At 41.7% G+C, this 12,008-nt stretch overlaps 1 protein-coding gene across 1 annotated transcript; it reads left to right on the top strand.

The window, feature by feature from the left end:
• The first annotated feature begins 164 nt into the window (after window positions 1-164).
• On the top strand, window positions 165-11,845 carry itpka (inositol-trisphosphate 3-kinase A). The gene is made up of 7 exons (XM_035673842.1): window positions 165-890; window positions 6,460-6,556; window positions 7,011-7,224; window positions 8,531-8,735; window positions 9,604-9,705; window positions 10,211-10,282; window positions 10,937-11,845. Exons 1-7 carry the CDS (start codon window positions 474-476, stop codon window positions 11,207-11,209), a joined length of 1,380 nt encoding a protein of 459 aa, XP_035529735.1. The 5' UTR covers window positions 165-473; the 3' UTR covers window positions 11,210-11,845.
• Window positions 11,846-12,008: the final 163 nt, after the last annotated feature.

The raw sequence follows: 12,008 nt of genomic DNA, 5'->3' as shown, positions 1-12,008 counted from the left end.
TAAAATGTGAACTTTTTCTATTCGATGGGTGGGTTCATTTTGATTTAAATGCTGATCACTGATGTTAGCGCGAGACAGAACGTCTGTAAGGATTTAAAAACTTCACCTGTCAGCTGGTTTGAAAAGTTCAGTCAGGAAGCGAGAGAGGCGATGCGGAAGATAATAAAGCTCGTACAGTGGAGAGAGTGAGTGCGCCGGCGCGCGCCTGTGTGTGTGTACACCGCGTAGAAGCGCGAGCCACGCTGCCACCAGAGGGGTTCCCCTTTCCAACAGTGCGCGCGGAGCGGACAGAGGCTGACAGAGGCGTTTTTTTCGTGTTTAAAGTCGGATAACAAACAACGAGGAAGTACCAGAGAGGCTCGGCTCAGCGCCTCGACTCAAACTGCGGTTCCGAAAGTGAAATGAACAGATTTGAAGGTTAAAGTCACTCGGCTTCTCGTCGTGCGCTCTCGCGACGGATTTCTCTGTCTCCAATGCCCAAAGAGTGCAGGAGAAAGAGCTCCAAGGACTTCGGGCTGTCGGGGACTGCACTCACCGAGGGGTCGCGTTTGGAGCGCAGAACAGCCGCGAAGTCATCCCAGATTTGCGATGATCTCATTCAGAAAGCCGCTCAAATCTCCCCGTCGTCCGCTGCAGGAGCGCCGGCTGTGATGGATGCGCGCCGGGTGCCGCAGGTCACCATCACCCCGGAGGGAGGCGGCTCCTCCCGGGAGATGCAGCAAGAGGACTGGGATGATGTGGTGGACGGTCCCCTGCGCAGGAAACTGTCCAACTCCTCCATCTCCTCCACGGGGTCCTCTGTTGTGGAGTCCGAGGATGACTTACTCAGTGACAACGAGAGCAAGAGCAAAGGCATTATCACTCTGGAGCATCTGGTGGACACTGGAGAGGTGAGTGAGCTGCAGAGAGACACTGATGTAGTGAGGACTGTCGGGACGCTATTAAAGTGGTTGCTTAGGCTGAGTTATCATGGGTCACTGGCAGGTTTTCCAGGGATTTACCTGCAAATAATTGCACTGTAGTTTATAGCATTTCCCATGTTTTACAGGGTGCGAACACAATTCAAAACACTCTCTGTATAAATGCCCTACTGCTATACAATGCATGAACAAATCAGCTACAGCAAAAGCATGCTGGGACAAAAACATTTCAAATTTTTTTTTATCTTTTCAAATCTACATCCCCTGTAATTGCGCAGTGGCAGCAAAGAGCTGATGTTTTGAAAAACAAGAAACGGTGAAGCACAGCAGCACATAAACAGCAGTCAGCAAACGACTTCCTCACAGAAGACCTCTGGGATCTGCTTGACTGCAGAGAGCAGGCAATTACAGTGTTAGCATTTGTTTAAAGTTTGTTTGTCCCATAAACACATCTTGTAAGTGATTTCTGCAACAAAAACCTCTCATGGGAAATTAGTCACTTCTACATTTTTGTATCTGTTCTGGGTTCAACAGTGTTGGTTTGAGATGTGGGAAATTTCAGTTGTCGGATGTACCGGTGATCAGTCACAGTACTTTTCTCTTGTTGTGAAAGATCGTGTTAAAAAACGAAAAAGAAAGAAAGATGGACAACCTTTAGATCCCTGCCAGAGAGCGCAGGATAATCTTCAGGAAATGTGATTGTCCCCATTGAAATCACATTACCCCTCCTCATGTTTAATGGCTTATCAGAGCCTTTCACATCAGCATAATGATCCGCTGTATGAACTTAAACCAACATGAAGAAGCTGCTGAAACCTAGATAATGTTTTTTTTATGTGGCAAGCTGTCTGAGTTGGGCTTTTATTGCGTAATTGTGCTAAGTCTTAAAGGCCCTTGTGGTACAAACTAATGATAAAAACACAGCTTCGTGATTTAATATGACACATGCAGCACAAGCGTATCTCATATCGCAATAATCATTGTGTCTTTTTTTGGAAACATGCCATTAAGTGGACAACTCCCACAGATTAATAATACTAAGAAAAGAGGTTGCACGTTAAATGTCAAATCAACAAGTCATTCTTGGTTTTGGAACTGTAAGTCCTGACCTTTTAGCAGTGTGCGCCCTTCCTTCAGCACACACACTAGTGTCAAACCATTGGCCTTTAATTCAATAGACGCTGAGGGTGGAAATTTGTTTGCCTCTGACATTCTTGGCTGATAAAGCTTCATATGTGACTGCAGTCTTCTTAAACACGCCTGCATGTGCGCTTAAAGTGCTGCTCACACCGTTCAGAAGAACAAACCCTCATATTCCACATTTCAGTTTCAACAACATGTGTTTTTTTGCCTCTGTTGAGCTTTTACTCGATTGTCTGTGCATGTGATTTGTAGGGAAGTTGAGTGCGATCGTAGTGAGTCACCTCCTGGTTTCTCCAGTCAACAACATAATCTGCTTTTTGTCTACACTGTCACCACTTTGGACGTTCATTCGTTTTTGTTTTTTTATGGCGCTACCACTTCTCTCTTCCTTCTCCATACAAGGTCTGTAGCTGTCACTTTCTCTTAAACAGACTGAATACACATTGCCTGTTGAGCTTGTGTGTTCGTGTGTGTGTGTGTTTGAGAGGATATTTTTCACTACCATTGTCCAGTGAAGTGAGGCTCAGAATGAAGGCTTTCCCAAAGTTCATTCTAGCTCTTTATTGGCTCTTTAAGGCGTCGTCATTTAGAATGGAAATATGTTGGTCTGAAAATAGCCACTTTTCTGCTTCTGCCCCTTCAGCCCACACACACACACACACACACACACACACACACACTTTACAGCACAGACCTACATGTCATTGTGTAATAATGTTTTTGTGGTCAGTAGCCGATTTGAGCCTTGGCCTTTGACATTTAACAAAGAACCACTTCAGGAAGTCAAAAACACTTGCGTATCAGCACTTAGCTTTGGGGACTTCACGCTTCAGTTCATGCATGGTACAGACTAATTCCTGGCAGTGCACAGCAAAGTGCTTTTTAATGGAAACACAGCAGAAGAGAGAATAGGCAGAAAGGTGGAAAAACAGGCCCCAGCATTCATTTGATAAATCTTGCAGTGGTTTGCATCCCATTAGCACTGCCAGATGACAGCCTCGCAGGGATAGCAGGAGGGATGATGGTTGGCCAACACAACCAGTTCCCTGGAAATGGATCGTTGGAAATTAGAGTTTGCTTTCTGTGTTAGCAGTGTTGCAATCAACCACTCAGATCAGCATGGTGGTGTTTCCGTGTGTCAGACAGACAACCAGTCTGGTGATTCAAAGCAAATGTGTGTGACAGGTGGAGAAAGCAAACAGAAAGCAAACATTAGGCCATTACTAGAAACAGGCCTGTCACAAGAGGATATATTGTCCCTGCGATAAACAATATTATTGTAGTTTTAAAGGTCCACTGTGTAGCATTTAGGAGGATCTATTGGCAGAAGTGCAATATAATATGTATAGGTATGTGTTTAGTAGTGTGTAGTCATCTGGCTAATATGGAGCTGTTTTAATCTATAGAGGGAGTGGGCCATGTTTCTACAGGAGCCCAGAATGGACAAACCAAACACTGGCTCTAGATAGGGCCTCTTACATTCCAGTTTCATGGCCACCGTAGTTTTCCCTTTGCTTGGTGGAGTCAAGGTTTTCAGTTGGTTCCAGTCTTCTGCCTCTGCACTCGATTCCACTGAACACACTGGTCCTTTAAGAGCAGTTTATGCATTTTAATGACGAGCATAATAATGCAACCACACCCTTTCAAAGAGCAACGGACTTTTAGTTCTTAAGATTATTACGTCATTGTTATTGGATTGTGAAAAAAAAAAAAAAAGAAAATATCCTAAATAAACAAACTATTAATAAAATACCACACAACCAAAACAGTAAATAACATGGACTCTTGTTCTCTCTTAACAATAATGGCACTTTAATAAATACTAGACATTTGTGTGGAGTCATTCATACCTTAATAGGCAGTGTAATAATGGTGGGGAAAGCCTTGCTGTTTATTCTGGCATCATGTTGGCTAAAATGTTAGTGATATTCTTATGTAAACAAACACGCATGAAAACTCAACAGGCATTGTCAAGGTCAGCAGAAATGACTGTGGTCATGCCACAGGCGATAACATCATTATTGTGACAGGCCCACTTAAAAAATAGGTTCATTTTCGTTTGTGTGAGTAAACGCAACTTTATTGTGTCTGTTTTTTTTAAGGTGTGGGAAAGTAACTATGTACATTTACATCAAGTTAATCAGAATCTTGTTCTTTGTACAGCTTTAGTTACAAGTAACTTTTAAAAGGAAGAATTTACATTAAACAGACAGGTGATAAGCTCTCTGATAGCATGTGCATTTTTGTGGTGCCTCATAAAAAAGCACTGTCAGTGTGTAGGTCCAATGATGTAAAGCTATCGTAGTCCATATAGATAATTATTGATATTTGTAATTACCCTTTTTTTATTACAAAGACCGGTTAAAAAAGGTTGAACTTAGCCTGTTTAATACATTCTCTATATCTACACTTATCAAGGCATAGAGGAAAGAATGTGAATGTTTTGTCATACAGTATTGTTGCTGAGGACCTCTCGATGGTGGACTGCCTGTGGATTGTTTCTTGAGATGTAACAGATGTAGGACATGCAGAACATTGTTTCTTTTTTGTATTTCCTTCCACATTAATCATCTTAAGACTCCTCAGATTTATCTTACCACTGTGTTGATGCCAGAGCTGTAGGCTGGGACTCACTGAACTACACTACCCAACTACACATATACAGTAGAGTAGCTAAAAGCACTGTAGCTTACTTACTTAAGTGTGTATCTAAGTATCTAATGTCATATATAATAGAATAGCACACTTTTACACTGATACTTTAAGGACATTTCTCTTACTTGAGTATTTGGAATGCAGGACTTTTAATGGAGTACGTTGTTGTTATAGCACTTTTACTGAAGTGCTTCTTCCACCACTGGCGGGCGGCTTTCGATGCATGATGTTTTGTTGAACATACAGTAAGTATACAGTAAGCAGACCTGCTATTTTAAAAGTGAAAGCGGTGTTATTCTAAGTGTTATCAGTACAAACTCTTGTGGTTTCTGTCGTTAAGGCTGGCCAGGACAGCGTGCTGTTAATACCATGAACATGAAGACTGTGTGTAAAATGTAAATATGGGCCACAGAGCTGCAGGGTCGTTATGTTTACCTCAAAACTCTGAGTTCAGATCTAAATTCCCATCCACTCTCAGTCTTTGGATAAGACATCACACCACATGACCCCGGACCCTACTTTGTTTCAATCCAAATGCAATTAACCGGTCGCATGGTGAACATAAGTAACTCACTGTAAGAAAGTCAAAAGACTTGCGGCAATTAAACAAATGCTCGTTTTGTGGAAGTCCTTCACAATGCGATATTATCAGTAAACAAGTAGCAGCACAGCAAGTGAAGCATATCACCTGACATTTAAGAGAGTCTCGGCTGGCTGCTGCAGAGTTCTGCAATTAGTGAGGATAGTGAGCTGTGAGACACTCAAGCGTGAGCTGTTTCACTAACACGAGAGTCCCTGTTTCATTTCCTGTTTCAATCAGAACACACCGAATAAAATGACCTCTCCAAAGCCTTAAGATAGGATCTAATAACATGAGCTACTTTTCCTGTCCAACGCCTTGCTGGGGGTTTCTTCATTTTCCTTATAACTATATTTGAGATGATTGCAGGGAAATATAATCCTCTGTGTTTAAGTGAGTGTTATTTGAGATATGGTCATTTTCTTGGAGAAAACAGGCAGTTCCCTGTAAGTGTGAAGCACTGTGAAATATGCAAGCTGTTACTGTGTTATTCTGTGTGTGTGTGTGTGTGCATATAGTGAGACTGAGAAAGAAGGAGAAAGTGAGGGTGGTGGGAGGAGAGTCCTTAAACAAACAACCTTGAAAAATAAACATCTCTGCCAAGAAAAGATATTTCAGTCCTTTTTTTTTTCTTTGTTCAGGATTCAGTGCATACTTTGATGTGCTACAAACAGTCACATGACACCAAAATGTTCAGATAACGCTAACAAGTGAGTGGGAGTTGAGAGGCCAGCAAAAACGCCAGTCAGCCTTGATTAATGGGTCAGATTTTCCCTTGAGAAATGGCATTTTGGCCAAAGATAGTAGATTTAAACTTTGTGAATCAAAGTTGCAAGCCCATCATCACGCCTAGCTGGAGATGCTGACTAGAGATGTTGAGAGCAGATATGAGTTTCCACAGAAATGGCATTTAACTGACCTAGATCAGAGGTTTCACGCAGTGAAAAACCAAAAGCATGGCATCAGATTTACTGGATAGAATTGCTGATGTGATCAGATTTCTATTATAAGGTATAAGGTTCAGTGATTCTACAGCACCTTGTTCTGCTATCAGACCGTTTATGTGAACAAGGACATACACACAGACCCAAAAACTCCAGTGCTTTACAATGATTCTATTCTGTTCTCATATTTACTTCAATTTGTTTTATTGTTTTCCAGAGCAAGCCGTGGTGGAAGTTAAAGACAATCGTACAGTGGCCCTTCAGTGCTAGCCACAGGAGAAAACTGAACTGGGTTCAGCTAGCCGGACATAAAGGTATGCTTTGCTTGCTCCCTCCACTGTCAAAAAATTGGTGTCCTGCCTTTGATATTTGTTTTTGGTATTATTGTGTCATTTTTGTTGTGTTGTTCACATTGTTTGACAGATTTACGATGGGGAAAAATGTAGGGTAAGAGATCAGGCACAGTCACACTGAGAGGGATTAAAACACTTTAGCACAGCAGATGCTTTCTGTCATGGATGACTGAAGTTAGATCTGCTGGTTTCCTTTAACACTGCAACAGATGCAAACACGGTTCAAAAGAATTAACATGGCCTAACTAGTAATTAGAATTTTTTCCAGCCTAATATCTCAATAACACCCAAATGGGCCCTTGAATTCCCACATATACAGTAAGTACATTATTGGACAGTCTAACAAAACCACTGTCTCATCCCTGCTGTTTGTGAATACCTGAAATCCAAAGAATCCGTCTTTATCTCATCTCAGGAAACTTCAAAGCAGCCGATGAGGGCAACATCCTGAAAAAGTTCTCGGAAAATGAGATGCAGTGTTTCGAGAAGCTGAGGGATGACGCGCTGCTCCCGTTTGTGCCCGGTTACCACGGCGTTGTGGAGAAAGACGGAGAGTCTTTCCTCCATATGACTGATCTGCTGGCAAACTTTGATCTTCCCAACGTCATGGACTGCAAGATGGGAGTCAGGTAAGGAAGTGAGCTGTTCACTTAATTACTTGTAATAGATATTTATGCATTTATTTATCATTTCTATTTCTATTATTATTTTCTACAAGTGTGTCAAAAAGGGCCACTTTTATAGTTTATTCCTGCTACAATATGTACCTATTTGAAAATGATAATGTCAGATCATTTCCTTCCATATTGTTCTATGGAAATGGATTAATGAGACGTGCAGACTGGCGACAGTATGTGCTGCCTAAAAGCGTTTTTGCTCTACAAGGGAACACCTGTTGTAACTGCAGGCTATATGCTTGGCTTCCTGCCACAGCGGGCGGGGTGCCTCACTGAACCATGTGCACGGGCATAAGTACACACACACGTACACACACACAGGCACACAAACACACATAACACACGCAGACATGTATGCATGAATGCACACATGAATGTATACATGCACATGTTGGTGCATGAACATGTGTGCAGGTAGGGACATTCTTCCCTCTGAGAGCTTTACTTCCGGTTTTACAAGCAAATACAGACACACGCACACAATCAGGCTCCAACATACACACACGTGCACTAAACTTTCAGACACACATGACGACACACTTGAACCAATCTTAATTGTCTCCTAAGTGTCTGTGTGTGTATCTCTGAGGCTACACACACATGCACACACATACATTCACACACTCAGGGTGTCCCTGGAGACTCCCCTTTGTCAAAAACACTCTTAACCACAAAGTTGCAAAACCGCTAGCTTGCACAAACACTCAGACGCTTACAGTTGAACACTGCACACTGGAGTCTCCTCTCAGCTTCCCTCTTCAGCACAGAGGAAGTGCAGCTCACAAACTGAAACTGAAATTCACATCTGTTTGTACATCACTGTCTGCTATGAATACGACAAGTGTTAAATGTGCTGCTGAACTGTCCACCAGCAGAATTTAATCCTTAAACAGCAGGTTGCTCTGAGCTGTGCAGTTCAGTAATGGGATTTTTATGCACTGCTCATCTTTTTCTGCACAAGTGGACATTACAATGGAGCTGATCTTTGGCTTTTAGTGCAGCAAAAGTAAAACAAGAAGAGTCTTCTGTTGCGAAAAGTGTTTTGTAAGCTATTGCTGTAAGGGTTTTATACTGATAACCTTGAAGTTGGCTTCATAAAAAGAACAGTGTGCTTTTGTTAACCAAGTATCACTTTTGCACTTTAATAACTAAGGGTGCGAATGCAAGACAAACCCTGAAAGAGAAAACCACTGTTTATTTACATGCAGAGAACGCTTTTAAAATTGACCTGAAGGATTTATCCCTTCTGCCGTTTCAGGACGTACTTGGAGGAGGAGCTTGTCCGGGCTCGGGAACGGCCCAAGCCGAGGGAGGACCTGTACAAGAAGATGGTGGAGGTGGACAGTGAAGGGCCGACTACCCAGGAGCATTCCCAACGAGGCGTCACCAAACCTCGCTACATGCAGTGGAGGGAGACCATGAGCTCCACCAACACTCTGGGCTTCAGGATAGAAGGGATCAAGGTAGAGGGAGCCATGTGCTATGTGGACACTATTAACTTGTCATTAAAGCTGCTCTAGTTAAAATGTCAATGTTAACTGTGGGTCTATGTTTAAGAGTCATTACTAAGATTGAACCCTCCCCCCCTCTGTTTCGGGCCTGAATACGTCCTCTTCCTGGTGGTCCAAAGCTCCTGTGTTGCTATTGTAAACACCAACACTCCCCTGGTGCCCTGAGTGCTCACCCAGTCCCGGGCGTCCAGGGCAGTACGGCTAATCTAACTAGCTAACAGCTGTTACATTTCACAGCAGTTACTTTACTGTCCATCAGGAAACTGTGTAAATCACAGAGAGTTGTAGCAGAGCAGCCGGAGGACATCAGAGGGTACATTTTCATAATTTTCTCCATAAAATATAATCCAGTTTCCAGTTGGTGGTGTGTGACTCAGTGAAGCGTTACGCACTTGTCTCGACCTGGAGCCGAAAGTTACATAACGCGAGAACGGGGAGACAGGGCTCAGAGTGGAAATGACAGTGGCACCGCTCACTCTATTACAACTCAGTGTGGCATTAAAATGATGAGTGAAGCTGTTATTTTAAGGTCGAAAAGTTACATAATGGAGCTTTAAGTGACTCGCTGGTGAACATAATGGAGCGTTTAGTAGCTAAAAAGTCAGATGTTGGACTTCATTCATCGTGGCCAAAAACACAACTCCTAATAAATGCTTAAATGCCATTATGACTGCTGGATGTGTAAATAGGCAACTGATTGGTTACAGACTCAGCATCGGGAACCACTTGATAAAATATACTGTATACTGTAAGGAAATTACTCGGTTTGAAGTCACTTTATTGTGTAATATTCTCATTCAGGCCTTTTCTTCTCTTTTAGAAATGTGACGGTACGTGTCGAACAGATTTCAAGAAAACCAGATCGAAGCAGGATGTCATCCAGGTGTTTAAGGACTTTGTTGGAGGGAACGTCAGCATCATAGTACGTGGCAATGAGTTCGCTTTTGCACAAACATATGCGGTATGCATGCAAGGACAGTCACAAAACATGTTTATGCACTTACACTGTGCATATACATAGAGCAAACTTGCAGTCATTATCCTTAAAGACTACACCAACTACAAACACGCCACTTGACTAAGCTCTCACATCCGTGTTCAATGTTTGGACAATAACATTTATTTTGTTTGCTCACTACTTAAATTGGAAAAAAAATAATTGGGGCCTGTCTCATGATGAAACAGCCTTAAATTGTTTGAACTGCAAGAGCAAACCACAGAGCAATTCAACTGTGTTGCACAAAGCAAATATTCACATTGTAATGTTGTTTGAGTTTTCATTATGCTCGGAGGTGTCTACACCCTGATATGTTCCAACCTGTTTCTAACTGTAGCTTCTACAGATTAAATATATTGTAAATTAAATCATGGGCTTCAGGTAATGTTAGCATTTTAAGGTTAATGCCCGTCACTGTTTTTTCTTGCAGAAGTCTTACCTGAGCAGACTGACGGAGATCCAGCAGGCCCTGAAGATGTCAGAGTTCTTCAAGCAACACGAGGTGATGACTAATCTAGAGATGAGTGACAAAGTAAAGGAAAAACAACCATACTCTCGAAGCAGTAACTTCACCTAAAGGCAGCTTGAGGGATTGAACATTTTTCCAAAGGATATTCTCAGATTTTGTGTTTAGATGATGTGGTGGGGAGCGCTGTCTCACACACAGGTCAGAAATCTCTCACAGGTGTCGGATAAACACAAGCAGTCCTCCAACGTCACCAAGCGTTGTTCTAGATGTGTTCATTTGAATTTAGAGTGGATGTTCAAATTAGCATTTGTACTACTACTTGGAGTGGCTGAAGGTAGACATTTCAACCATTTATCCATTATGTTCAGCTAACTATTTAAAATGTTACTGTTTAGACTCTTTTTACTTGGTAACTAGCTTTCAAACACTTTCAGTGTTTCAGAATTACAGATGATGCAATTTAAAAATAATCAAATCATTATTTCTATTCTTTTCCATGTACCCCCTGGCCACTGCTTTACTAGCCCCTGGGGTACAAGTATAACTGGGAGTCACTGCTGTGTGGGAGCATCTTCATGCATTACCTATTATTCAAGTTTTTCCTTTAATTTGTCAACCATCTGTAATTATGGATTGGTTGATGAATAGAAGCAAAAGCTAATATGAAACTCTTCTTGGTTTTCATAGGTCATTGGCAGCTCTCTCCTCTTTATCCATGACCACACGGGCAATGCCCAGGTCTGGATTATTGACTTTGGCAAGACCACAGCATTACCAGAGGGGCAGACATTGAACCATGACATTCCCTGGCAGGAAGGCAACCGGGAGGACGGCTACCTGTGGGGGCTGGAAAACCTCATCCACACACTGGAGTCTGTAAGCAGTGAGGGGAGGAGCGAAGAAACCTTTTGCTCAGTTACCAAAGAAAAAAGCCAAACTACAGAAAGAGATGGTCAGTGATCGCTGACTTGTAGATGGGTGAAAGGAACTCAAACTATTTTAATGGACATTACAGAGAGACTCTTAGGGAGGCTTCTTATAGGTTGTATGGGCAATGTTAAAAAGAGTACAGAAATGCTACAAGAAGTACCATTTAGCTTAAAGTCACTGACAGAAAAGACATGATAGACACTGAACAGAGAGGAGTTGTCACTAGTTACTGAACTATTGAGCAAATGAACTGACACTAATTCAACTTCCTACAAAATGAACAGAAGTGAAAGTGTAGGGATTCTGCATTTAAGTTTCAGGGATGGTATGTTACATGTGAATGAACACAGGGAGAAAGCGAATCACAAATCACAAACCCTGTCCTGCTTATTTCCACTGAACCCTCAGCCTAATGTTACGCCTGTAAGTGTAATATTAAAGGAGAGATTCTGTGCAGTGTGAAGTTCTGACTGGGTCTCAGATCTTATAGTCGTATGTCTACAACACATAACACATTGTCAATATAGTACTGCATACTGTATAATGGTTAGAGTGTATTATCTGTCACTGTTCTGACAAACGTTTAATTGTATATCAATTTATTTTTATTTCACTGATTTTATTCCTGTAATCAAACTTTAATTTAAACTTATACATTCAAATTTATCTTGAATTATTTTAATTTCATGTGCTGTTGCAAAACTTGTTGGATGCTGCAATGTTTGTTATAGCACATTATTTGGTCTTGGTCTTGGTCTGAGATGTTTTTTTCGCAATTGAAATGAATGAAATTGTATGTGGAATTAAAAAGGGAAAATACTATTACTTT

The sequence above is a fragment of the Morone saxatilis genome, unplaced genomic scaffold (assembly GCF_004916995.1).
Source record: "Morone saxatilis isolate NCDOM2014 unplaced genomic scaffold, NCSU_SB_2.0 Contig3, whole genome shotgun sequence".
In the NCBI taxonomy this organism is placed as follows: domain Eukaryota; kingdom Metazoa; phylum Chordata; class Actinopteri; family Moronidae; genus Morone; species Morone saxatilis.
This window is presented reverse-complemented; position numbering and strand designations above follow the sequence as displayed.

Excerpts from the sequence above, each read along its gene's own strand:
- itpka (XM_035673842.1), top strand. The coding sequence starts at position 474 with ATGCCCAAAGAGTGCAGGAGAAAGAGCTCCAAGGACTTCGGGCTGTCG. Across the intron at positions 6,557-7,010 it reads TCAGCTAGCCGGACATAAAG|GAAACTTCAAAGCAGCCGAT; the intron begins GTATGCTTTGCT and ends ATCTCATCTCAG. Across the intron at positions 10,283-10,936 it reads AGTTCTTCAAGCAACACGAG|GTCATTGGCAGCTCTCTCCT; the intron begins GTGATGACTAAT and ends TGGTTTTCATAG.